The sequence below is a fragment of the Colossoma macropomum genome, unplaced genomic scaffold (genome assembly GCF_904425465.1).
Source record: "Colossoma macropomum unplaced genomic scaffold, Colossoma_macropomum, whole genome shotgun sequence".
Taxonomy (NCBI): domain Eukaryota; kingdom Metazoa; phylum Chordata; class Actinopteri; order Characiformes; family Serrasalmidae; genus Colossoma; species Colossoma macropomum.
Window position 1 is genome coordinate 6583 of NW_023495992.1, and position 27070 is coordinate 33652.

General features: G+C 41.2%; 1 protein-coding gene across 2 annotated transcripts; it reads left to right on the forward strand.

Moving 5' to 3' along the window:
- Positions 1 to 664: 664 nt before the first annotated feature.
- On the forward strand, positions 665 to 23564 carry atf6b (activating transcription factor 6 beta; the record flags this gene model as incomplete). 2 transcript variants are annotated; one of them, XM_036564437.1, is given in 16 exon segments in its annotated part: positions 665 to 744; positions 2281 to 2362; positions 5655 to 5714; positions 6643 to 6725; positions 7295 to 7433; positions 11070 to 11249; positions 11957 to 12123; positions 12302 to 12481; positions 14148 to 14230; positions 15403 to 15618; positions 17168 to 17275; positions 18190 to 18289; positions 19979 to 20049; positions 20140 to 20239; positions 21658 to 21742; positions 23301 to 23564. In XM_036564437.1, coding segments are annotated over 16 exon segments (1994 nt in total), but the record flags the coding sequence as incomplete, so codon positions are not given.
- Between the last annotated feature and the right edge of the window lie 3506 nt (positions 23565 to 27070).

Below are 27070 nucleotides of genomic sequence, written 5' to 3' on the forward strand. Positions count from 1 at the left end.
AAGTGCTGAAAACTGTGTGTACGGTGAGCCTCGAGGTCTGCAGGCTGGGGCCATTTTCACAATGCAAAAATCAATTGAACCACAAAACAAACTGCAAACGAACCGAACTGAGACCACCTCGAGAAGTGGTCTCGGTTCAGTTCGTTTTTGGGGCCGTTTAGAGGGTCTGAGTTCGTTTGGCGTGTTCACATATACCCAGAAAACCATGATTCGGTGGTCTTGAGTCCACTTCAGACTCACAGTGAATGGGCCGTTATATGTAAATGTAAATGTGTTGTTTTTTCTGTGACATCACAGAACCAGTGAATTACAACTTAGTTTCCAGTGGCCAGTACAAATTAGACACTGTAAGAGTGTTTATATACTACAGCAAAGGAAAATACAGTTGTTTGAGATATGGGTTCTTTAAAGGTTTCTCTGACGTGAGTGTCTGTCTGTGTTTGTTGATGGGAAACTGGTGAAGAGTGACCCCCTGGTCACAGCTCAGAGTCCACGCTGCCCCTGCAACGTGCTGTTTGTGTGTTTGGTTGGAGGGCAGGTGCTTAATGGGGCAACATTTTACTTTCAGATTATACCAACTTCCCCTAGTTAAGATGATGATGTGATAACCTCTCTCTCTCTCTCTCTCTCTCTCTCTCTCTCTCTCTCTCTCTCTCTCTCTCAGATGCCTGTCTGTATCAGTGTGAGAATATGGAGGATGGTGAAGAGGGGGATTTCAGCAGAGGGCTGAAATATGACACATCGGTGCGTACACACACACACACACACACACACACACACAACCACATCACATACATCACACCAGCGCCTCAGGCCGCGGATACACTGATCATATCTGAAAGCTTGTGCATCGTAAAGCAGGTCATGTTACGAAGTTTCTTTATTCGCTGTTCGAGTTGAGTCGGGTTGGGAGGCCCAACTTACCTGCAGTACATGCATTACATAATGCTTACCTGTATTCATGCTGCAGAGCTGCACCTGAAAGTTACAGCTGCAGTCAGTTTAACATCCCGTGCCTCCAGGATTACTGCAGGTCCAGTGGTTAGATAAGTTCTAGAGACATTACAGTGCGGAGAGTAGAGTAGTTGTAGTAATTAGTTATTTGTTTATTATTGTCAGGCAGTGGAGCTAGCTTTAGGTCAGCTGCAGTGCTTTGATTAGCCCTGAAAACACTGGAGTGGTAAGCTCTAGAGCGTTTGCAGTGGTTAGATTAGGTAGTTGGTAAATTTGTTACAGAATGGTTAATTTAATCCCAGAGATTTTGCACCGATTAGTTTAGCTCTAGGGCATTTGCAGTGGTTTGATTAGAGCTAAAACACAGGAAATTACCTCTGCAGCATTTGCTGTGGTTAATTTGGCTTTAGAGATTTTGCAGTGGATAATTTAGCGCTATTGCATTTGCAGTGATTAATTTAGCTCCAGAGCATCCACGGTGGTTAATGTAGCTCTAGAGCATTTACAGTGGTTAATTTAGCTCCACTGCATTTACAGTGGTTAATTTAGCTCCACTGCATTTACAGTGGTTAATTTAGCTCTAGAGCATTTACAGTGGTTAATTTTGCTCTGCAGCATTTACAGTGGTTAATTTAGCTTAGGTCAGGTGTGTTGTCCAGTTGTACAGTTAAAGGTTAGCCAGACTGGCTGAACAAGCTCATTTACAGAATGTGTTAATGTGTCCGTGTCAATGTAAACTAATTGGACCGGATGTTCTGCACTGGTTAAACTCTCACCCTGTGAGCGTTAGAGCTGTGGCCTGTAGGCCAAGTCGTCAGGCATGAGTTACTCAGACACTGCTGTCCAGTTTAAATAAGGTAGTCAGAAAGTCTGATAACGTGTTTGTTTGTGAGGCGAGGCTCAGGAAGGAAACTCGGTCTGATACGAGCAGAAATAACCGTATTGAACTGTTCACTGAATAATGTGAATAATGAACTAATTCTCTCTTACTCTCCCTCTCTCTTTAATCTCTCTCTCCCTCTCTCTCTCTCTCTCTCTCTCTCTTTCTTTCTCTCTTTCTCTCTCTCTCTCTCTCTCTTTCTCTCTTTCTCTCTCTCTCTCTCTCTCTCTCTTTCTTTCTCTTTATTCTCTCTGTCTTTGGTTTTTCTTTCTCTGTTTTCTGTTTTTCTCTCTTCTTTCTTTTTTCTCTTTTTCTATATCTCTTCACTTAATTGTTCCCCTCTCTTGCTCTCTCATTTTACTATCTTGTTTATTCTCTCTCTTTCTTTCCCTCTCTCTCTCGCTCTCTTGCTCTCTCGCTCGCTCTTTCTCACGCTCTCCACACAGCTTGACAATGACCTCGTGCTGACCCTTGATCCTGACAACCCCACGTCACCATGGAAACACCTGGAAGACAACCTGCTCTCAGGTAACCTCCAGAGCTCCTCCTGAGAACAGAACGTGTGTGAATATTAAACAGTCCGGATCCTCAGTGGGCTCTTTTAAACAGGGTGACTGAACAGACTGAACTCATGAGAACCAGGACCACCGATATGAACACTTTGTACTGATTTAAACCCCTTAAATCACATGTGTCAGGCTCCATGCCTCACAGGCCAACACTCTGCAGACTTCAGCACATTAGACTCATTAAACACCCCGATTCAGCTCATCAGCTAATTAACAAGATGAACTACATTCAGAGCACTTTGGCTGGAAGGTCCCCAGTTTGACTGCGTGCCTTAAACAGTAGGCTTATTGTTCAGTTATTGACCTTAACACTTTAGTTGTACAACCCCATTTTCAGGACAGTTGGGACGCTGTGCAAAATGCAAATAAAAACAAAATGCAATGATGTGCAAATCATTTAACCCCTATATATAATTGAAAATAGTAAAAAGACAATATATCAAATGTTGAAACTGAGAATTTTATTGTTTTTTGAAAAATATTTGCCCTTTTTGAATTTGATGCCAACCACATGTTCCAAAAAAGTCGGGATGGGGGAACAAAAGGCTGGTAAAGTTGTGTAATGCTAAAAAAAACAACTGGCGGTTGATTGGCAACAGGTCAGTAACATGATTGGGTATAAAAGAGCATCTCAGAGAGGCGGAGTCTTTCAGAAGTAAAGATGAGGAGGGGTTCACCACTCTGTGAAAGACTGCATGATCAAATAGTACAACAATTCAAGAATAACGTTTCTCAACATAAAATGGCAAAGAACATCTGCTTTTCATCATCTACGGTACATAATATCATTAAAAGATTCAGAGAATCTGGAGAAATCTCTGTATGTAAGGGTCAAGGCCAAAAACCAGTATCTGCTGGCTGTGACCTTTGGGCCCTCAGACAGCACTACATTAAAAACAGACATGATTCTGTAGTGGAAATCACTGCATGGGCTCAGAAACACTTCTGAAAACCACTGTCTGTGAAAACAGTTCATCACTGCATCCACAAATGCAAGTTAAAACTCTAAAATGCAAAGAAGAAACCAAATATAACCAGGATCCAGAAATGCTGCCACCTTCTCTGGGTCTGAGCTCATTTAAAATGGACTGAGGGGAAGTGGAAAAGTGTCCTGTGTTCTGATGAATCAACATTTGAAATTCTTTTTGGAAATCATGGACACTGTGTCCTCCAGTCTAAAGACCACTCAGCTTGTTATCAGTGCACAGTTCAAAAGCCAGTATTCATGATGGTGTAGGGGGGCATTAGTGCACATGGTATGGGTAACGTGCACATCTGTGAAGGCACCATTAATGCTGAACAGTATATACATGCTTTGGCAACATATGCTGCCATCCAGACGACGTCTTTTTCAGGGAAGGCCTTGATTATTTCAGTAAGACAATGTCAAACCACATTCCACATGTATTACAGCAGCATTGCTCCATATTAAAAGAGTCCGGGTGCTAAACTGACCTGCCTGCAGTCCAGACCTGTCACCACTGAAAACATTTGGCGCATTATAAAATGAAAATACGACAAAGGAGACCCTGAGCTGATGAGCAGCTGAAATCCTGTATCAAACAAGAACAGGAAAACATTTCACTTCCTAAACTACAGCAGTGTCTCCTCAGTTCCCAAACACTTACAGAGTGTTGATTAAAGAAGAGGTGATGAAACACAGTGGTAAACAGGCCCCCGTCCCAACTCTTTTGGAACGTATTGTTAGCATCAAATTTAAAATGGGCAAATATTTTTCAAAAAACAATAAAAATTCTCAGGTTCAGCATTTGATTTGTTGTCTTTCTAATATTTTCTTTTAAAAATATGGTTTACATGATTTGCATATCATTGCATTTATTTAAATTCTGCATAGCGACCCAACTTTTTTGGAAATGGGGTTGTATATTAGTTATATAGCGGTTATTCACTAACTGTTATAAAACGTGTATAAGTTTTGTATTGTCGCTATCACGTTATTTCATAAAAAAACAGGCCAATAAAAATGGTCTAAAATTACTTGGAAAAAATGTTGTTCCAGTAACATCCATTATATGTCAAGAACGTTTTTCCTTCCCCTAAGAAGTTACCATTTTGAAGATACAAGATTTTATTCTGACAGTGACGATAGGTAGGGATTGAAGGATGGAGCCACATGCAAGAGCTTAGACTAACTGAATATTATAATGTCAGTCAACATAATGTTATATTTATGCTTCAAATTATAAACTCAGTAGTTTCAGTTAAACAGTGGTTTACTAACCAATATCATCGTCAGTAGGGCTGCAACAAATATTTGCTAATATTCATGAACTTGGCAATTGGAATAAACGACACGTTTACCACTTTTATAAACACATACAGGTTTGAAGGGAAAGTAGACATTTATTTCTTAAGCCAAATATTAGCTGAGCTTGTCATCAGTATCCCACAGCAGCCAGCTCTGCACACCGCACTCATGAAGAGATTGTGATTTGGATCCATTTGTGAAATTCAGGCAATTCAAGACGACAGTGTTGGTTTTATCTCCAGCTCCTGTTATGTTTGATACGGATCCAGACTGCTCTTGCATGCCCCGGTATGAAGCATGGCTTAGGAGGCTTAAGATGTTTTTTCATTGCCTTGTAGTATAACATTTTAGTGAAGAGTAGAATAAATAAATGGGTATTTATGTAATAGTGTAAAGTAATAATAAATAGTAAGTGAACTGTGTTTTGAGTTTTTCTTATTGTAATAGAAAATGTGAATAGTTGAGATGATGTTCAATAGAAAAATATGATTGTTCTGAATAGTTACATTTCTTAATCACTTAAATGGGCAGGACCCGCCGTTGGGTCCAAAGCTGGTGTTGTTTGTAAGAAAATATATTATGTTTTTAATTTGAGAATCTGTCGTAAATTGGAAAAATCTATTCAGGATGTTTAATATTTATTTGCATAAAATGTATTAATCTCGCATTGGATGATTAAAGCCTATTATTGTGAGTTGATTTTATTCATTTTTACCTTTTTAAAATTAAGGATAACCTCAGACACTAAACGTGTGTTGGCTGATGGACCCCGTTTGGGTTAAGAGGGGAAACTGTGTGGCATTGGATTATTCATCGAACTGTGGCTCTAAATGAATAAGGCTTGATGTGATGGAGAATTGGGCCAGACTGTCTGAGAGCCATAGTGCAGTACTGATTAACCTCCTGTCCTGGTTCAGGATTGGTTTATTATATTGATTAACGGTGTAATAAACTAACTGACTCTGTGCTCCTCTGTGTGCAGGTGACTTGCCTGTAATAAAAGATGAGATGACGATAACTCAGCCGCTCCCTGTGGACATGTGTGAGTGACTGTTAATTCATTCCCTTCAGCCTCTGAGTCTGTCTGAGTGCGTGAGCAGCCCTGATCGCTACAGGCCGACCTGTAGACAGACAGACCGATAGACAGACACATGCACAGATGGATACGTACATACATATATACATAAACATATGCATAAATAGTTAGATACGTAGATAAATAGATGGAAAGACAGATCGACAGATCCATAGATAAACATACAGACTGTTAGTCAGACAGAAGGAAATATATAGATTATCAGATACACAGAAATAGATAGATAGATAGATAGATAGATTTGACAGACACAAACAGATAGATAGATATAGATAGGTAAACAAACATAGATAAACAGATACACTAGATAGCTACACTGATCAGACATAACATTATGACCACCTCCTTGTTTCTCTGCTCATTGTCCATTTTATCAGCTCCACTTACTATACAGGTGCACTTTGTAGTTCTACAGTTACAGACTGTAGTCCATCTGTTTCTCTGATACTTTGTTAGCCCCCTTTTACCCTGTTCTTCAGTGGTCAGGACCCCCATGGACCCTCACAGAGCAGGTACTATTTGGGTGGTGGATCATTCTCAGCACTGCAGTAACACTGATGTGGTGGTGGTGTGTTAGTGTGTGCTGTGCTGGTACGAGTGGATCAGACACAGCGGTCCTGACCACTGAAGAACAGGGTAAAAGGGGGCTAACAAACAGACAGACAGATAGATAAACAAAGACAGATAGATAGACAGACAGACATGACAGATTGATATAACCGGGATAGGCTCCAGCACTCCCCTGCGACCCAGGAGGATAAACGACTTAGATAATGTGTGTGTGTGTGTGTGTGTGTGTGTGTGTGTGTGAGTGTGAGAGTTGTTTTTAGTGTGATGAGTTTATTGATATGTATATGTATCTGTGTGTGTTCAGTGTTCCAGGTGAAGGCTGAACCTCCATCTCCGTCTTCCTCTCCAGCGTCAGACTGCTCCATACCGTCCTTACCTGAGCCTCAGGTACTCACACACACACTCTACAGCCAGCTTTAGAGCTGGACAGACAGCCACAGCCATATGAACACAGTTTATTTAATGTTTAATTTAGACTGAATGTATATTGGAGAACCTACCATTTTAAAACCTCAAGTTTCACTATTGTGTAGTACGCTGTGTCCCAGCACAGATACACCCACAGATCAGACGTGTTTGGCACTGCTCAGTACAGACCCCCTGCTGCCCCGTCCCCCCATCAGTTCCTGTTCACACCTATTCACACTTAAACTGACTCTAATCTACATCTGTATCAGATTCAGACTGTCTGTGTTTACTGACCCTCTCACTACTGACCATACAGCTGACTAAACATCTTCCTCTCTCACACACTCTCTCTCTCTCTCTCTCTCACACACTCACTCTCTCTCTCTCTCTCTCTCTCTCTCTCACTCTCTCTCTCTCACACACTCTCTCTCTCTCACACACTCTCTCTCTGTCACTCTCTCTCTCTCTCTCTCTCTCTCTCTCTCTCTCTCTCACACTCTCTCTCTCTCTCTCTCTCTCTCTCTCTCTCTCTCTCTCTCTTTCTGTAGGTATTAGTTAAAGGGGAGAACCCCCCCACTCCTCCTTATATGTATGGTGATGTTCTGTCCCCCCCTGTGGCCACTATGGAGGTTACCGTGGCAACCACAGCCCCACCCCAGCCTCAGACGCCACTTCCTGCCCCCACAGGTACACGCATACATACCCCGCCCCCCTCACAAACACACACCTTTATGATGTTAAATTATGTCTCAGTAACATGTCTGAGCATTTTCTTGATGTTGTCAGTTTTTAAAGGTGATGTTATTTGCTGTGTTACGTTGATTATGTAGCCCAGCGCTCAGTGGAAGGAAAAAGGAATCATTTCAAACAGGCCCCCCTGAAGAAACTAATGACGTGTCCTTGGCCACGAGCTCATGTTTAGCACTCGCATTTCGAAGTACCAAAGTATAATGTAACTCGCTCACAAATACAGTGAAAATACGATGATTGGTTTCACTGAATTGTATGTTTTCTCTGTGCTGATGTAACAAATGCTAGTCCTCGAGCCTGTGCGCCGTAGTCTTTATTTATTATCTAGCCCTACTTTAGTTCATGTTACCGAATTAGTTCAAACTGCAGCCCCACAGTAAAAAAAAAATGTATTAAAGCACAATGAAGTGTTCAGACATTACATATTTACAAGGATTATGTTATGAGAACATAATTTTTTTTGTAAGATTTTCACAAATTTTATAAGTGCTGTTGAAATATTTAGATTCATTTAATTTAATTTAATTTGTAAATATGTTGTAAATATTTGTAAATATGGTGTCCAATGTTTTCATGTCACTACCAAAACACAAAGAGGTTTAGTCAGCAGGCGGAGCTTATTTTAGCCACGCCCTGCATTTTAGAGCATTAAGTGAGACTGCATCCCTGTCCCTTGTGGTCACTTGGTGAGTAGTTAGACCCCATTGTGAAGTAAATGTGTCCCAAACTCTGAAAATCAGTGAGGAACATTAAGAATTTAAGAAACATATTTTCTGCAGTTCAGTAAAATTTTAGAGTTTTAATGAAAAATATTAATATTTTGTGTGTGAACAGCTGTTCAAAGCTGTGCTTGCTGGTCATGTACTGGCTGTGTTTTTGGGTTTTGCTCAAAATGAGCTAAAATTGTCACCACTGAAACAGTCACTACTAAACATTTGCAGAGACAAAATGGAAATGGAGCGTTAAATCATTAGGTTTAATAAAATAAATAGAATTAAGGTACAGAGTCACGCAAAGCAGAAGGATTTTGGGCTGAAGTTCAGTCAGTGAAAAAAGCCCCATTATATAAGAAAATGTTTTGACAGCAGTGATATATTAAAGCAATAAGCAACAAACGGGAAGGGTGTTCTTAGAAAGCTCCCTTCCCTGTGATAAAACGCACTGCGTCAAGTGGCTTATTGCTTTTATAAAACGGTGACCAACATAAAATATGATGAAATGCAGAATTTTATATTAATAATAATCAACATAAACGAGTATTCCTCCAAGGAATGCAGTTCCTTTAGAGTGTGGTATCATTGCCAAGCAACTTGCGGAATGAGGAGAATATTCGGTCACCCATCGCTATATATTACAGTGATTTTATAGTTTTTTTAGCTTTTTATCATATAACAATGAACGTATGATAACAGCCCTGTTTAATACAGAAACTTTCTCTTTATAAGTACTGTTTGGTTCACCAAATCAACACTGCGAGTCTTATTGAGGACCAATCCAGCGGTGCCCTCTTCTCACACTGGGGCTGAATCTGAAACAGCTCCCTGCTCCCTACATAGTGCACTACGTAGGAGTTTAAATACTGGATCCTGCAGCCCAACAGAGCAGAATACAGCTAAGAAACAGTCATTTGGGACTCAGACTCATCCACACTCGATACATGATGCACTGTTTGACTGTAGAGGCTAGAACTTCTAAACTTTCATAGCTAGAACACTATTTAGGGAATACAGAGCCGTTTGGGATTCAGTCTGGGTTTGACGCAACTTCTGACTGAAACAGGAACATTTGAAGTGTGTAAAACATTCAAGTGACATTTTTAGACTTTTGTACTGCTGTTTTACAGTTAATCACACTGTAAGTGCTTTAATTCAAGCCTGTGATATTAATGATGGAGCTGTTTAGGCTGTTGGCTCTTTTAGCCTGTTAGCTCGCTGACCAGCCTGGTTCTGGTTAAGAACATAAGTTATCAGCCCCTCAGTTTAAACAGACAGCAGGTTCTTACTTCATCAGTGCACTCGGGGCTCCGTGTGAGCAGCATCAGAGTCAAAGATTAATCCATTACCAGCACAAGGGTTTTTCCATGGTGCAGTAATACTCAGTTCAGTCACTGTGAGGCGGCCATAGGTGTAGGTATATCTTGGAATTTACAACGGCTTCGAACGCAGCTCAGCCAATCAGAGTTTAGGACCAGAACTATCCGTCTTATAAAACGTTTAAAAAAAAATAAAAAATACCACCTTCTGCACATACACTCACCCACGCAGAGCGCAGATGCAGGTACACTCACTCAGGTGTGTTTATCCAGTGTAGCTGGGTGAGATGTGAGTGAACAGGTCAGACTGCTGTGTTCAGTAAATGAGGAAACAGAGATGTGTTTGTGGTTTTTGCTCATGTTCATCATTCCTGAACTTCAGGCACTGCAGGGAGACACACGTTATAGATTAGGGATGTGCAGCGGTTAGTGCTGCACGTTATACCGGTTCGCCCAGTATACCGGTCGAAATTCTTTATCAGCGTACAGTCGTATGCAAAAGTTTGAGCACCTCCGCTCAAATTACGTGCAGTTGATTTAAGTGAAGGTTAACACTTCCTGTACATTGTTCTGCTAATCTTAGGGTACAGTTTTCTATATACATGTTCACCAAATAAGATATAAAACGTGCCATAACTTTTGCACGGGCCACATTTTATGTTGTATTTCTCTTGCAATATGATAAATAAAATAAACAGTTATTGTGCATTAAAATGTGCAGAAGTGTGTTCTCGGTAAAGGGGGTTAGTTCACTTATTTACGCCGAGAAACAAATGTGTGTGTGTGTGTGTGTACATGTGTGTGTATATATATATATATATATATATATATATATATATATATATGTGTGTGTGTATATATGTATATATACACACACACACACACACACTGTGTCCACTCACTGTCCACTCCATTAGACACTCCTACCTTGTCGATCCACCTTGTAGATGTAAAGTCAGAGACGATAGCTCATCTGCTGCTGCACAGTTTGTGTTGGTCATCCTCTAGTCCTTCATCAGTGGTCACAGGACGCTGCCCACAGGACGCTGCCCACAGGACGCTGCCCACAGGACGCTGTTGGCTGGATATTTTTGGTTGGTGGACTATTCTCAGTCCAGCAGTGACACTGAGGTGTTTAAAAACTCCAGCAGCACTGCTGTGTCTGATCCACTCAGACCAGCACAACACACACTAACACACCACCACCACGTCAGTGTTACTGCAGTGCTGAGAATGATCCACCACCCAAATAGTACCTGCTCTGTGAGGGTCCATGGGGGTCCTGACCACTGAAGAACAGGGTAAAAGGGGGCTAACAAAGTATCAGAGAAACAGATGGACTACAGTCTGTAACTGTAGAACTACAAAGTGCACCTATATAGTAAGTATATATATATATGTATGTGTGTGTGTGTATATTGCTATTGCTATATATATGCTATACACAGGTACTCACTATTGCTCTGCTCTCTCTCTCTCTCTCTCTCTCTCTCTCTCTCTCTCTCTCTCTCTCTCTCTCTCTCTCTCTCTCTGTGCCGTAGTGATCTCCACTGCTGCCACTCTGAAGGCGAGCTCTATTCTGAGCAGTAAGCCTCTACTGCAGCCCAGGCCGGTCTGTGTGGCCGCTGTTCCGGTTCCTCAGTCGTCCAGTCCGGCTAAAACTCTGATCCTGCAGAGCCTGCCGGTGTCCGTCCCCACCATTGACCAGAGCAGGACCCCCGGTGAGCGGAAAACACACACCTTCAATGTTCAATACACACATATATCTGTCTGTTCAGCGTACAGCTGTTTAGCTCCGCCCACTCACTGAAGTTATAAGGAGGCTTTCAGCCTGGGCTGCTGTTTGAATGTGGTGCAGCCACTCAGAACAGTACTCATTTGCATATAAACGTTCATGACTGCAAAAATCAGAGACCACCCTTCATTTATTTAATTTCCATGAAGTACAATTTCGTTATTCAGCTTTAGGGGAAAAAAACAGAACATTACACAGAAGCCTCAACAACTAAATATAACATCAGTTTTTTCAGTGTTTAGTGTGTCCACTCTTTACCTTCATTACAGCTTCCTTCCTTTCAGTTTCTCAAAGAAAAAAAGGAATATTTTTCCACACCTCCAGAGTTCAGACTTAGAAGGAAATAGACAGAAAAGAACATTTTCAGATCAAACAAAGAAGCTGCTGGTGTTCTCAGAACAATGGACTGACCAGCCCAGAGTCCAGACCTCAACATCACTGAATGTGTTTGATTACATCAGAAAATCATCAACCAGCTTCTAAGACTGAACTGAAGGAAGCATGAAAACACTGCTTTATCAGAAACACCTACTTTGTACTTCCACTCACTGGCCACTTTATTAGAAACACCTACCTTATAGGTTCATTCATTATTTATTAATTAATTACTGATAATCTCTGTGTTTCCCGCAGTGGTTCTGTCTCAGTCGATGTGTTTGGGTTCTGCTCCTGCCATCGTTAAAATGGAGCCCGTATCCCCCAGCATGCCCCACTGCAGCAGCCCCACGGCCCCGCCCACCACCACCAAGCCCATCATCCCAGCATCCTCTCTGCCTGGCAGCAACTGCAGCGACATCGATGTGAGTCCTGTGGGGAAAGTAAAAGATCTGTGGGCAGAAATAACAATTACTGCTTTGAAATGATTTCAGGCTTTGAATCATCAAGATGTGTGAAATTATTTGTTAACTTAAAACATGTTTAACTACCAAAGCAGAGGAAGCGGAGATGCTGAATGTTCTCGCTCCTCCTCCTCCGCAGATGAAGGTGCTGAAGCGGCAGCAGCGAATGATAAAGAACAGAGAGTCGGCCTGTCAGAGCCGGAAGAAGAAGAAGGAATATCTGCAGAACCTGGAGTCTCAGCTCCGCGAGGCCCAGCAGGAGAACGAGCGGCTACGCAGAGAGAACCAGCAGCTACGGCTGAGACTGGCTGGAAAAGAGGTGAGAGAGAGAAAGAGAGAACAGATAGAACACAGAGAGATGACAGAGGGAGGAGAGAAAAACGGGAGAGAACAGAGAGAGAGAGAGAACCAGCAGCTACGGCTGAGCCTGGCTGGAAAAGAGCTAAGAGAGAGAGAAAGAGAGAACAGATAGAACAGAGGGAGGAGAGACAGAACAGAAAGAGAGAACAGAGTGAGAGACAGAAAGAGAACAGAGAGAGAATGGCTACGACTGAGCCTGGCTGAGAGAGAGAGAACAGAGAGATGACAGAGGGAGGAGAGACAGAACAGAGAGGGAAATCAGAGAGAAAGAACAGAGAGGGAAATCAGAGAGAAAGAACAGAGTGAGAGACAGAAAGAGAACTGAGAGAAAACCAGCAGCTATGACTGAGACTAGAAAGAGGTGAGAGAGAGAAAGAGAGAACAGATAGAACACAGAGAGATGACAGAGGGAGGAGAGACAGAACAGAGAGGGAAATCGGAGAGAGAGAACAGAGTGAGAGACAGAAAGAGAACTGAGAGAGAACAGCTACGACTGAGCCTGGCTGGAAAAGAGGTGAGAGAGAGAACGGATAGAACACAGAGATAACAGAGGGAGGAGAGACAGAATAGAAAGAGAGAACAGAGTGAGAGACAGAAAGAGAACAGAGAGAGAACGAATACGACCGAGCCTGGCTGGAAAAGAGGTGAGAGAGAGGGAGGAGTGTAAAGGAGGGAGTGTGTAGTTATGCCTGTGCCAGTGATGGTTAACCAGGGTACTGTGGTAACAGCCACCAGTGACAGAAGAAATTGTTCATTTGTTGATTTATTTAATGCGAAATACGTGAACATAACTAAGCTTTTAAACATGCCGGGTGATGTCATGGTCTACATCAAGAGTTCCCAGCCTTTTGGAGCTCATGGCCCACCAGCCAACCACAACAGCTTCTGCCGTTATTCTTACTGTAGATGGTCCAGCCTCGGTCACCTCGGTTTATTAATAAAGGGTAATTTCTATATGATCAGAAAAAGAAAATGTTTTACATTAATTTACACTGAAAATATAACATTAACTAGCTCACATATCGCCACAACAGTGTGCTTGACTTCAGCATAATTATTTTGTAAATAAATATTGCAATAATGTTTTTCATATTTAATTACATTCGGTTAGCTGTGTACATGTTGTAGGGCTGCAGTTATCAAACTTTTATTGGTGAATATTCTGTTGAGTATCATCTCAAGTGTTTGAATATTCTGGAAGAATAAAACAAAAAAATCAGTTTAATAACTTAATTCTTCTCCTCAGTCTTATCATTTGCTATTGTTGTTGATTTTGTAAGTGTGGACACTTCTGCACATTTTAATGCACAGTTACTGTTTATTTACAGAACTGAACATATTGGAGGAAACAATGAAACAAGAAAATATAAAATGTGGCCTGTGCAAAAGTTATGGCACACTTTATATTTTTTCTTCCAGTAAGTTAAATGAATAGACATTGTGCACTAAAATATGCAGAAGAATAGTACATGTAGGTGTGTTCTCCATAGAGACTGTTAACTTATTGTTAGAGATTGATTAGAAAATCTACAAAGCATGTCATTTGAAACTTCCTGTGTGTATATATATATATATATATATATGTGTATATATATATATATATATTCTCCCTGTCTCTGTTCCAGGGTGGTGAAACCGGTAACAATAAGAGAGCGGTCTGTGTGATGGTGGTCCTGCTTTTCATCACCTTCAGCTTCGCTCCAGTCAGGTACCCACACTGCACTGCACCCACTGTTCTCTACACTGAGCTGCTCAGAACAGAAATAACACTGTAAACCAGGGGCTCCTACTCTCGACCCAGCCAACGAGGAGCTTGTCAATTAGCTAGTGAGCTCAGTCAGGTGTGCTGATGAGGGAAAGCATTAGAATATGCACAGTGTGGGGTCTCCAGGACTGAGACTGGAAACCCCTGCCTTACACTGCGCATCAGGACAGGAACGTATTCAGACTGTTTAAAATGGGGTTGCCAGGTTTTACTGATTTTATCGGGGAGACAAACTACTAGGAAGAAAATGAACTAAGACAGAGGTCTGTAACGTTCGTCTGTGCACACAGTAACACACGTTTGTTCACCCCTGGTCAAATGAGATGTTTTGTCGATTTTTCTAAGTGAAAGTTAGCACGTCCTCCAGGGCAGGGATGAACTCAACCACTAAAGGGCCATATTAAAAAAATCTCAACAAACCCGAGGGCCAGCTGTGTTTTTATTTATTTATACTTAACATTTTGCTATGACCCCAACTGGCCATTCTTTACTGAAAAATATACAAAAACTGCAACAGCAAAATAGGCACTGAATATTCAAAAATAATTAAAAACATATATATATATATAAAAAACAATAGTCTCTCTATGCTAAACGTCTTTAATGTCCCCAGGAGGTAGTTTTTAAAACTGCCTCTTTGCTCATACTAGGCACCGGGCATCTATTATTTTTGTGTAACCACTGACCCATAGAAGGGGGTCAGAGTGATCATTATGTTGCAGTGCATGCTGGGAATTGCAGTGCAGCTTATGGTGAAAAGGGCTAATATTAATAGAAAATCAAAATAATTTTGCGGGCCGAAGAGGATTGTGCCACGGTTTGACACATGGAACATTTTCAGCATTTCTCAGCATTTATTTGCAGATTTTAATATATTGGAAAAAATGGCAACATACAACGTCGCCTGTGCAAAAGTTATGGCACATTTCTAACTTACAGGGTAGCCAATCAGAACAGAGTTTATTTACATACATCAGTCTTAAAGTCACAGGTACATAAAACCACACAAATTAAACATGTAGACCTCAGCAGGGAAAAAATAAAATACAAGACAAATGTAGTATATTGGCCCTTTAAATCGGTTATCTGACCACTCACTCCCTCTCACCTCTCAGCATCACAGACAAGAAGCTGGCGTCCGTGCTGGAGGAAGGGGCGGAGCATCACACAGGGAGACACCTGATGGTGTACGAGAAGGATCAGGAGCTGGGCAAGGCGGCGGCGAGCGACAGAGTGGTGGAGGAGAGGATAGAGAGCGAGGAGGACGGAGGGGAGGAGAGGTGGAGGAGAGGAGAGATGGAGAGAGACAGCGCAGACTCGTTTCACTTCAGGTGGGTTCACTCATCACTCAGCATCAGTCGAGGAGGCTCAGAACAGACAGCCAGAGCTCGGATCATAAAACAGGCAGACGGTGTGGACGTTTACATTCATATACACTTTTATTTATAAATATACACCTTTACTCAATTATAGTGAAAGTTAATGAGTCTTTTTAACTGTTTACGCTATTCAGCTGTAATTTAAGCTGTGTTTATCTATCATTCCACCCTCATCTGCAACCTGAGATGATCATCCTGGATTGAAGACATTCCTACAGTCTTGGTGCCCTGGTCAACTGCATGTTGTTGATTTTCTAAGTGAAAATAAGGATCACATCCTCCTCAGAGACACACTTCTGCACATTTTAATGCACAATCACTGTTTATTTGCTGAATTTAACATACTGGGAAAAATAAAACCTGAACTGTCGCCTGTGTAAAATATTTGTTTTTTTAAAATGTATGTTGAACCCAGCAAGAAATTGTGCATTAATATTAGCATTAGCCATGTTTAAGTGTGTTCTCTGTAGAGGGTGACTTATTTTCAGTCAACACAACAGGTAATTTGACCAGGGGAGCCCAGACTTTTGTGCATACGACTACATTTCCCTGTGCTCTGGACAAGCGCTTCACCACGAGACTAAATATGAGCTCGAACAGCTAAAATAACTCAACAGAAAGGTGTTTTAGACAGAGCTGCACCGCTGAGCGCCGCTCGCAGCTCCAGCATTGTTCATTATAGCGCGGAGCATCACAATATTCGAGTTCGCCGGCCTGACTGTGTGGTGCAGTACAGATTCTTACCTCATGCTGATCCAGTTTTACTCTTTTATTTTAGTCTGTTAGACAGATTTAATGTCACTGTTGAGCAAATCAGCTCGCAAATCTGATCCAACAGGCTAAACTTACTGTGACAAACTTAGCAGGTCTGGGCTTTATTAGATACAGGAAACAGTGAAGTGAAGTGAAGGAAACGGTGAAGGATTATTTTAGACACCAGCTACAGTCTGCATAACAGAACTGAGGTTGAGTGAGGAGGTAAAAACGGGAGAGAACAACTAAAAACTGCTGCCATACAAGAGAACTGAAGGAGATAATAGAGTGTGCGGTAGGTGCAAGCTGGGGTCTGATCAGCCACGGCTGGGTCGCCTGGACGAGGGTGTCCGATGTTGAAAAACTCAAAACACCCAGCGACCCCAGCGCATCCGAAATATCGTTCATCTTCATAATAATAATAATAGCAATAATAAAAATAGTAATTGCATGACTAAATATTGCTAGTAATAATAGCAATTACTGTTGCTGTGTAGTTGTTATTATTATTGGTACTCTTTTTTGGCATTGTGATATATTATCATCTGAATAGTAGAAAATAGTGTGATAGAAATTTGAGTTTGTGTCAGCGACTCCCACACTGAAACACACTTCATTAAAATATAAGAAAGTGTAGTAATTATTACCGTGTAAAGTGTTATCCCATCTCTCTGTCTCTCTCTCTCTCTCTCTCTCTCTCTCTCTCTCTGTCTCTCTCTCTCTCTCTCTCTCCCCTCTCTGACTGTAGGAATGTGAGCAGTGTGTTCAGTGAGGTGAAGGATCTGGTCCTGCAGGACATCGACCGGCTCTTCTCCTCCTCTGACTGCAGACAGTTCAACCGCTCCGAGTCACTCAGGTTGGCATGGCGACTGGGGTCACAGCCCTGGGCTATTTGCTCTGATTGGTTCAGCTATAGTGTGACAGAACTGCTCCGCTGCTTTATTTCCAAACTCAGTCTGAATCAACCATGACTTCATCCTCTATCCTTTACACTGAACTCCTCCATTGTGTTTTGGGGAGTCAGGCTCGTGCTAAACATGCTATACATGGTACGACTGTACTGTGTCAGATAAAGGTGCTGTGCTGGTACAGTTTGTGTTTGGCAAGTTGCAAACAATGTAAATGTCCCCTCGAAGGCACGACAGTGGTTTTAAGGTCAAACTGTGTACTTTAAATGTCCAGTTTTTGTCCAGGGTAAGTGTACGTGAGTGTCTACGTGCATTGTTACGTGTATAATGATGGTAAAATAGTGGAAACTCTGAAATAGTAAGTTTTCTTTGGGGACTGTTTATCCAGCAACACCCCGTATGTATCACACTGCCATGAATGGATGTTAAAAATACATTTTAGTCCAAAGTTTTATCAAAACTATTGTAAAAAATGCATCAGGCACCAGATTTGTTACCATTTCATGTGAAAGGGCTTTTAGAAACTTTAAATGCTTTGGATGTGTGGTTCCCATCTCCTCCACTGTAAAGAAATCTGAGTCGACAAGTTTCTCTAGAGTGGAGCATTCATATTTATATATAGTAACTTTTCGACAGTTGACAAAATTAGTGTAATTAGTGTAGTCATTTGATGAACAAGATTTTATTTTATTATTGTATCATGTTCAGAATATGTGTAAGGATTTTTCATGTAGTGGGAAAAAAATGGTAAAAATGGAGTTAATATGAATGCAGCTGTGTTGGTCAAATGGGTTTTAGTCAAAGTACTACAGTTTGATCATCTCCCTCTCTCTCTCTCTCTCTCTCTCTCTCTCTCTCTCAGGCTTGCTGATGAGCTGCGCGGTTGGGTTCATCGTCATCAGATTGACAGGAAGAAGTCTGGTGGGAAAGCGAAAGTCGCGCAGAAGGCTAAAATAGCTCAGGTGAGAAACCAAAGCTCCACCACAGTCAGAAACGCAACCGCAGACCGAAACATCAGCAAGAGTTCGAAACTCAGCTGAGCGTTTTTCTGAACATGCACAGCTCTGCAGTCACCGCAGAGAATTTCATTCAGCGGCTCTCGGGCCCTGTACTGGCCACCTTCTGTTAACCTGCTAGCAACATTAGCTGTATAAGTCTACTCAGACTCGTCTCTGTGTTAAGGTAAGAAGGTCTTCTGTCCTTGTTTAATATCCTCATATTGAAACAGAATTAAACAGTCCTTTCTCTGCACTGGAATCTACGCTCAGATTTTAAAAACAGGGCGCTGCTTTCCTCATTCAGCATCCAATCGATGAACAGGTTTTATTTCTAAGAGTCTAACATTAGGAGGAGGACTCTCTTTTAACCTTGCACTGTTCTGGATTCCAGTGGTTAGAATACACATCAAGAAACGCCAAAACCTCTGAGGCACTCCAAATAAGTTTTTTGACGTTTATACTTATCCTGTCCAAAGAGCACCTCAAATAAACTAGATTTGGGTCCAGGAAGCGCACCTATCCAGACTTTTTTTTTTTTTTTAATACAGTTTAACTGAGACTGGTTGATATTGATTATTATTATATATATTATTAAATATTATTATATTTATTATATTTATTATGGTTGTTATCTATCCTGTGTAATGAATGCAAATGTCAATTCTTGATTTGGAATTGGCGAACAGAAAGTCTCAGTCTTGACTCAGACTGAATCTGTCCAGGCTTTGGTCTGCATTTAGGTTTGGCCTTTACAAAGGCTTGGTTTTGACAAGGACTCTGCTACTACAAAAGCTTTGGCCTTGACTCTGACTCTTCTACTATCTATTGCTAACTCTCTGTCTTGATGGCTACAGCATAGACTCGGTCTTGACTCACACTCGGCTACAACAAAGACTCTGTCTTGACTCTGACTCTGGTCCTACGAAGGCTTGGCCTTGACTCAGACTCTGCTCCTACAAAGGCTCGGTCTTGATTCTGACTCGGCTACTACAAAGGCTCGGTCTTGATTCTGACTCGGCTACTACAAAGGCTCGGTCTTGATTCTGACTCGGCTACAACAAAGGCTTGGTCCTGACTTGGATTCTGCTACAACAAAGACTTGATCTTGGTTACTACAAAAGCTCGGTCCTGACTAGGACTCGTCTCCAACAAAGTCTTGACCTTGACTCTGCTACAACATAGACTCAGGATTGGCTACTACAAAGGCTCGACCTCAGTCCGACTTGGTTACCTCAAAGTCTTGGTCTTGATTTGATCTGGACGCGTTGTGTCCAGGTTTGAGTCTAGACTACAACCATATACCATAAATATATATATATATATATATATATATATATATATATATATATATATATATATATATATATATATATATATATATAAGAATACAGTGGGCTATAAAGTCACATGAATCTTCAGTAATATTCATGGGTCAGTAAAAGTAGGTGCCTCGATTTGTAGTTGAATTTGAGATGTTTGCCGGCTCCCTGTACAGTGAGCTGTAAAAGGCATTATGTGATTGTTTTATGTTCTGTGTAGTGCACTGTGTGTCCAGTGAGGAGCTGTTCTGTATTCACCTCAAGTATCGGTGCTCAATTACACAAAATTATATAAAATAATCTTGTTTCTGATTCTGATGTTTCTCTCCTGAAGCAGAAAGCCCAGCACAGAAAGACTAACTTCTCCAGGTATCTCCCCATCGAGGCTCATCGCTCCATTGAGAGGTAGGAACACTACGTATTCCAGCATGCACTGCTTCAATGCAGATTAAAATGGAGTACATGCTCTGATCTCCGTTCTTTTCTGGTGTTCAGTCAGCTGCAGCTGCTGCCCGGTCCGGAGGTGAGCTACAGCGATTTTCTGGACGCGATTGACCGGAGGGAGGACACGTTTTACGTTGTGTCTTTCAGACGGGTAAGAAACACTGCACCAGCCTCAGAAACGCTGACAGCACAGCATTTCACTGCTAAAGTGTGAATGTTGGGGTCAAACTGAAAATGACTTTTCTGGCTTTTGGCTCAGCAAAAATTATTTCCATTTTAGAATAATTAGGCCTACAAAACAGTGTCACTATATAGCGCCGTGCAAATGATTTCAGTGGTACTGAGAGTTAAGAACAGTGGTTAAAAAGACACTTTGCTCTCCTTCACCAGTGTTTGCTGATGCGTTCATGCAGCACATTATACAACAAAAATAAATAAGAAAAAAATAAGACATCTGGTGGCTGATTCTCAGTTTCGGTTTTCAGCTACTCCTGAATTTCAGTTTCAGCGAAATTATTTTTGTTTCAGTGCTTCGCTGTTGTGTACCAACACATTCAAAGACGTCTTAAATTATAAACAACTGAGTGGAGCAGTGGGGATTTTTCTGAAGCCGTAATGGGGCTGGATTAGTTGTATCTGGAGAGGTGCTGTAATTTGAGTGATAACTGGTAAGATCTGTGATTTTAATCCAGTATGAATCTGCAGTGTCTGTAGTTTTTACAGGTCTGCTGAGTCATAATTCTGGAGTGAATTACCTTCTATGATTTGCAGAACCTGGATCTCCTTCAGTAACAGTAGTTACTCTATTTGACCTCACAGTAATGTAATTACAAAGCCTGCTAATAGACTTCAGCACCTCTGTCTTTTTTTGGTGAACAGAAGACGAGGCTATTCGCTAAAACAGAGCCTGACTTGCTTCATTTCCTTTAGATAAAATCAAATACAGGACTACTGTAATCTACAACATGTTTGCTGATATTTTCAAGCACTGTATTTTCTTGAGTCTAGTCCAATATTCAACTCATGTTTTTAGAGTGCAGGCATTTCAAAAATACAGTGAAATCTTTATGGCACAGCAGTCCTGCATATAAAAATCTATAAACAGACATACGCAGGGGGGGCAGTAGGGGAGGGAGGTACTGCACATACGAGAAGGATAATTGACACACTAGACAGCAAGTAACAATAGAAAAGGCACCAACAGTACAGGCAGTAAGAATGAGGTAGATGGCAGTTATAACATTTGTATTGTGAATATACAGTGTAGAAGGTGTAGTACGCTGTGCAGAAACCAAGATGGCGCCGTTCTGTAGCTGCTCCTCTTAAATCTAGTTTTAATTATCCTGCTGATGCGAATATCCGGGCTGTGACGCTTCGATCCAGACTGTTTGGGCTAACTCTGGGAAATTCCACAGATTCTTCATCCTGTATGAATCAGTCAGTCAAATCCCGACCAATCACATTACAGAACGTCCCCAGAAAACTAATCCTGATTGAATAGGGCTTAACAGGGACAGTGGGAATTGTGTCTGATGAATGTGAATGAATTTCCTCTCTCTGTTCTTTCAGGATCACCTGCTTCTTCCTGCTATAAGCCACAATAAAACCACACGACCCAAGATGTCTCTTGTCATGCCAGCGATGACCGTCAATGGTAAGATAATCAGAATGAAAACATTTCAAAACGTCCTTTAAAAATGGATCGTGCTTTCATTTTTGGAAACGTTTGTGTTCTCAGGAGCAGTGAGTGAGTTTGTAAAGCATTTTTAAGCGTAATAATATCGATTTTCTGTATTGGCTGGTCTGTCCCTGTATGTAGTGGGAAGGGAAGGCAGCTCTCTGGAGTCTGCAGTGTAGCTCTGTGGGTTTGATTGTTTTGATAGTCCATCTTCTCAAAGCCTGCTGTTCCAGTCTGTCACGTTACTGACTGTTTATCGTTCACTGTAAATAGCTGAATACTTAGTTTCGTTTCTTTAATTATTAGCCACTTTAATACTTTTTCTCTCTGTTCTTCTGTTGAAGCAGTTTGAAGAGTTTAATATTACAAATATTACTGGTATCTATGATACCAATACTAAGAACAAAAATAGAAAATAAAAATTGTACTGATAATTGTGTGGTACAAAAGTGGATGTACTTCTTTTACATGCACATTGTAATAAACAAATGCTGCAACTAATCCATGCTCCATTTAAAGACGTTACACTGTGCTTTCAATTTTACTACTAACAAAATAAACAGTACAGTACAGCTTGTGCAGAAGCATCTCATACACTTCAGTAATACAGCATGTCAATGTTATTTTGGGAAAATAATCACACTACATAAAGCTTTGCCTGTGAGCACAGCCATTGGCTCGTGAGCCAAAAAAAGTTCTTGAAAAGGCAGCATATGTTGCTCTGAAATGTGTTCAGCATTAATTGTGCTCTCACAGATGTGATCCGTTACCCCCTGCCGTCCCCATTAGCATGACAAACCCTTGATTTTGAACTTAAAGCTGGTAACAAATTGGATGGTCCTTTACTTCTCCAGAGGGTACACGTTTCCATTCAGCGTCTGTCCATTTTACATGAGCTTGAGCCCAGAGAAGTCGGCGGCGTTTCTGCACATTGTTGATATGACTCCCGCTGTGCACAGCACAGGCTTAACTCGCATTTCTGGATGCAGTGATGTTTCACAGCATTCCTAGTCTTAAATTGCCCCTATCCCAGCTTTTTTGGAACATGTTGCAGGCATCAATTTCAGAATGAAAACAATTAAGTTGATAAGAAAAAACATTAGATACCTGATGTTGTACTGTTTTTGTTTAAATACAGGTCAAAGTAGATTTAAAAATCTGATTTTCTGTTTTCTGATTTTATTTGCATTTCAATACTGTCCCAACTTTTTTGGGATTGAAGTTTGTAGTTTTTGATGGTGTTTTTGTCCAGCACTGGTGTTTTTTTATTTTTTTTTTTTTACACTGTTCCACATGAACACACCTCAGAAAAAGTAAATTTCATGATGTGTATTGAAAAAATGTCTTATGACAATGATCTTTTTGCTGCACCACCCACCCGTACTGTAAATTTCTGTTAATTTTTTTTTTTAGTCTAGTACAGTTCTTTATACTATTTGGTTTAGTTTATAATGTGACTGCTGTACTCATATCTCTCTCTCTCTCTCTCTCTCTCTCTCTCTCTCTCTCTATCTCTCTCTCTCTCTGTCTATAGAGTCGGTGTATAACTCCTCTCAGGGGGGTTATGAGCTGATGATGCAGGTTGACTGTGAAGTGATGGACACCAGGATCATCCCCATTAAATCCTCAGCAGTCCCGCCCTCTCTCAGAGACCCACCCCCGGCCCCGCCTCCTCACCACCATCACCACAGCAACCACACCCGGCAGCACCATGGCAATGGGGCAGCGTCGTCACGGCAACCAATACACAGGAGGGGTGCGGAGTATCAGATCAGCCAATCAGGATCAGTCTGAGAGGAAGCAATAAAGACTGGGAAAAAGGGAGGAGGAGACAGACGGTGGGCGGAGTTTAGAGAGTGGACGATAAATTGGTTCTAAGAATGCAGAAAATCTCATCTGCAAAACGTTATCAGTGCAACGTTGGAAAACACACCCAGAAAAACATCTGCAAAAAGCATAAATAGTTTTTTATTTTTTTTTCTTTTGGTGTGTGTGTGTGTGTCATAAAGTGTCCAACTAGCACGCTTCCAGATCATTAATTTATAAGAAAAAAGAATTTATACAAAAAATAAATAAATACAAAAAAATCCACTGCTGTTAAAGAGCAGTGCTGTAGTCTGTAGGTGAACAGCACACAGGCAGTCTTTCTGTATATTTGTATTGATAATTTTTGTTTGTTTATTTGTTTATTTTTTTTGTTTTTGTTTTGGGTTCCTGCTTGGTGGTGCAGCTTTGATGCGAGTCATCAATCTGGTGTTTTATTTTTTGTTTGTTTCTTTTTTAATTGTTTTTGTTTTTATGTCCACAGAATCCTATTGCGGTTATTTAATGAGAAATCTTGCTTATGATAGATGTATATATTAGAGTTACTGTGTGAAGACTTTAATCGCTCCTGCATTTAAAATACGTTTTTATATGTAACACACACACACACACACACACACACACACACACACACACACACACACACTCAGAGACACACACACACACTCAGACACAAACACACACACACACACACAGACAGACACACACACACACACACAGACAGACACACACACTCAGACACACACACACACACACTCAGACACACACACAGACAGACACACACACTCAGACACACACACACACTCAGCCACACACACACACACACACACACACTCAGACACACACACACACACACACAGACAGACACACACACACACACACACTCAGACACACACACACACACACACACACAGACAGACAGACAGACACACACACTCAGACACACACACACACACACACACACACTCAGACACACACACACACACAGACAGACACACACACACACACACTCAGACACACACACACACACACACACACACACACTCAGAGACACACACACACACACACACTCAGACACAAACACACACACACACACACACACAGACAGACACACACACACACACACAGACAGACACACACACTCAGACACACACACACACACACACACACACACACACACACTCAGACACACACACACACACACACAGACAGACACACACACTCAGACACACACACACACTCAGCCACACACACACACACACACACACACTCAGACACACACACACACACACACAGACAGACACACACACACACACACACTCAGACACACACACACACACACACACACAGACAGACAGACACACACACTCAGACACACACACACACACACACTCAGACACACACACACACACACTCAGACACACACACACACACACACACACACACACACACACACACACACACACACAGACAGACAGACACACACACTCAGACACACACACACACACACACACTCAGACACACACACACACAGACAGACACACACACACACACTCAGACACACACATACTCACACACACACTCTCACAAGCGCACACAGACACACACACACACACCACTGTAATAGGAACTCATAAAGTGCAAAAACCTGTTACTGGAGTTTTTTGCTAACTAGAGCGTCTAAACCCAGAACAAAGACCTTAAACGTCACAGTGCCATCTAGTGAAACTTTTTAAAACTGCCGCTATCTCACTCTGTGGTAAACAAAAATGTCCCAAAGCCTTTACATTTTTCCTCTGTTCATCTTCCTCTGAATGTCACTGGATCCTCTCAGTTATAAGGTCTACTATGAGTCATAATGCAAATACTGACACACTTCAAACAAGCTAACACTCACACGCATTAAAACAACGTTGAATGAGTAAGTCTTCTTTTAAACGTGTGTCAGCTCGCATGTAGTAATATTTGTATTTCCACTGTTTAAAGACCTCATACAGGACCCAGTGATATTCAGGGGCAAACATATATAGGAAAACATACATCAGCCTTTATGGGATTTTGATTTCCACAGAGTGTGATAGCAGCTGTTTTCAGATGCACTGTTCATTTTCCCATAGACGATAACTGCTCAGACCAGTTCCTTATATGGGCCTGAAGCCAACTACAGAATGACAACCCAACTTGAGAGCTCTATGCATTGGAGATGCACGACTGTGCTGTAATTCTGACACTTTTTGCTCTAGTCAATCTTCACAACATCCTCATTATTTACTATAAGGATGCACCAGTTGTGGCCCTGCAGCTGTTTGCTGTTGAGCGTATATCTGTGTGTGTGTGTGTGTATGACACCACATATATGTCTCCTATGTAAAATGGGCCAAACCAACAAGTAATTGATTTGGTTTGATTCCTCCAAATATTGAAGTGTGTAAATGCAGACAGTCTTTTACAGTAAGAAGCTCTTCCACTCAGCATTGACGACTTCAAACAGCTGAAAAACATTGCTGAGCTAGTTTGTGTTTAATGTGAGACCAAATATTCTCTATAGGGTTTAAATCTGGACTCTATGACCAGTCAGAATCAGCAGTAAACACTATTATTTTTTTTGCTTGGGAGTGTGTGTGTGTGCGTGTGTGTGTGTGTGTGTGTGTATATACATACCCATACATATACAGTGGGGTCCAAAGGTCTGAGACCACTCATGCTCCTATTTTCCATTCCTAAATCTAATTCTATTATCAGCGTAACAATCTGAGTGAACTGTTAACAAGTTTCAGAATTTCTTAGTGTTCATGTCCTTCATTTGCTTTAATGATTGAGCGTGAACTCGAACTGGCAGATTAAGTCCACCTGAGAGTCGTCTGAACACAAGATTCAGAAGAAGAAGAAAGACTAAAAAGTATCAGGTTTTCTGTAGAAAAGCCTTAACGTGGTCACTGCCACAGATCTGCATCAGTTTGAATAGTGACCTACAAATAGAGCAGAACCTTCAGTATTTCTTTGTTTAAACTTTTCAAAATTCTTCAACTTTCTCTTTATTTTCCAGTTTAAATGAAAAAACATCTGAGGTTTTCAGTGTGGTCTCAGACTGTTGGACCCCACTGTGTGTGTGTGTGTGTGTGTTGGTTTGTTAGGAACACGGCTGCACTGGGCGCAGACTACGACTACGATGTGATTCGCTTGTAAATAATGGTGATTTGTCATAAAGCCAGACTCTGTATTTGTAATAATGATAATTTTCAGTTTGAAATATGACCAGAATGAGTTTTTTCTCGTTTGTCCATCACAAGTAAGAGATACTGCGACTCCTTTCCCTGCACAGTAGCACAATCCCACAGTACTAAATTAGACTTACTGCATTTTCTTGTTTACTATTCTAGTTAATATATTGGATAAATGTATCTATACAAGAAAGATGACGTTTATAGCCGTATTGCGGCCGTTATAAAGTAGAAATCTGAACATTTTATATTTGAGTTT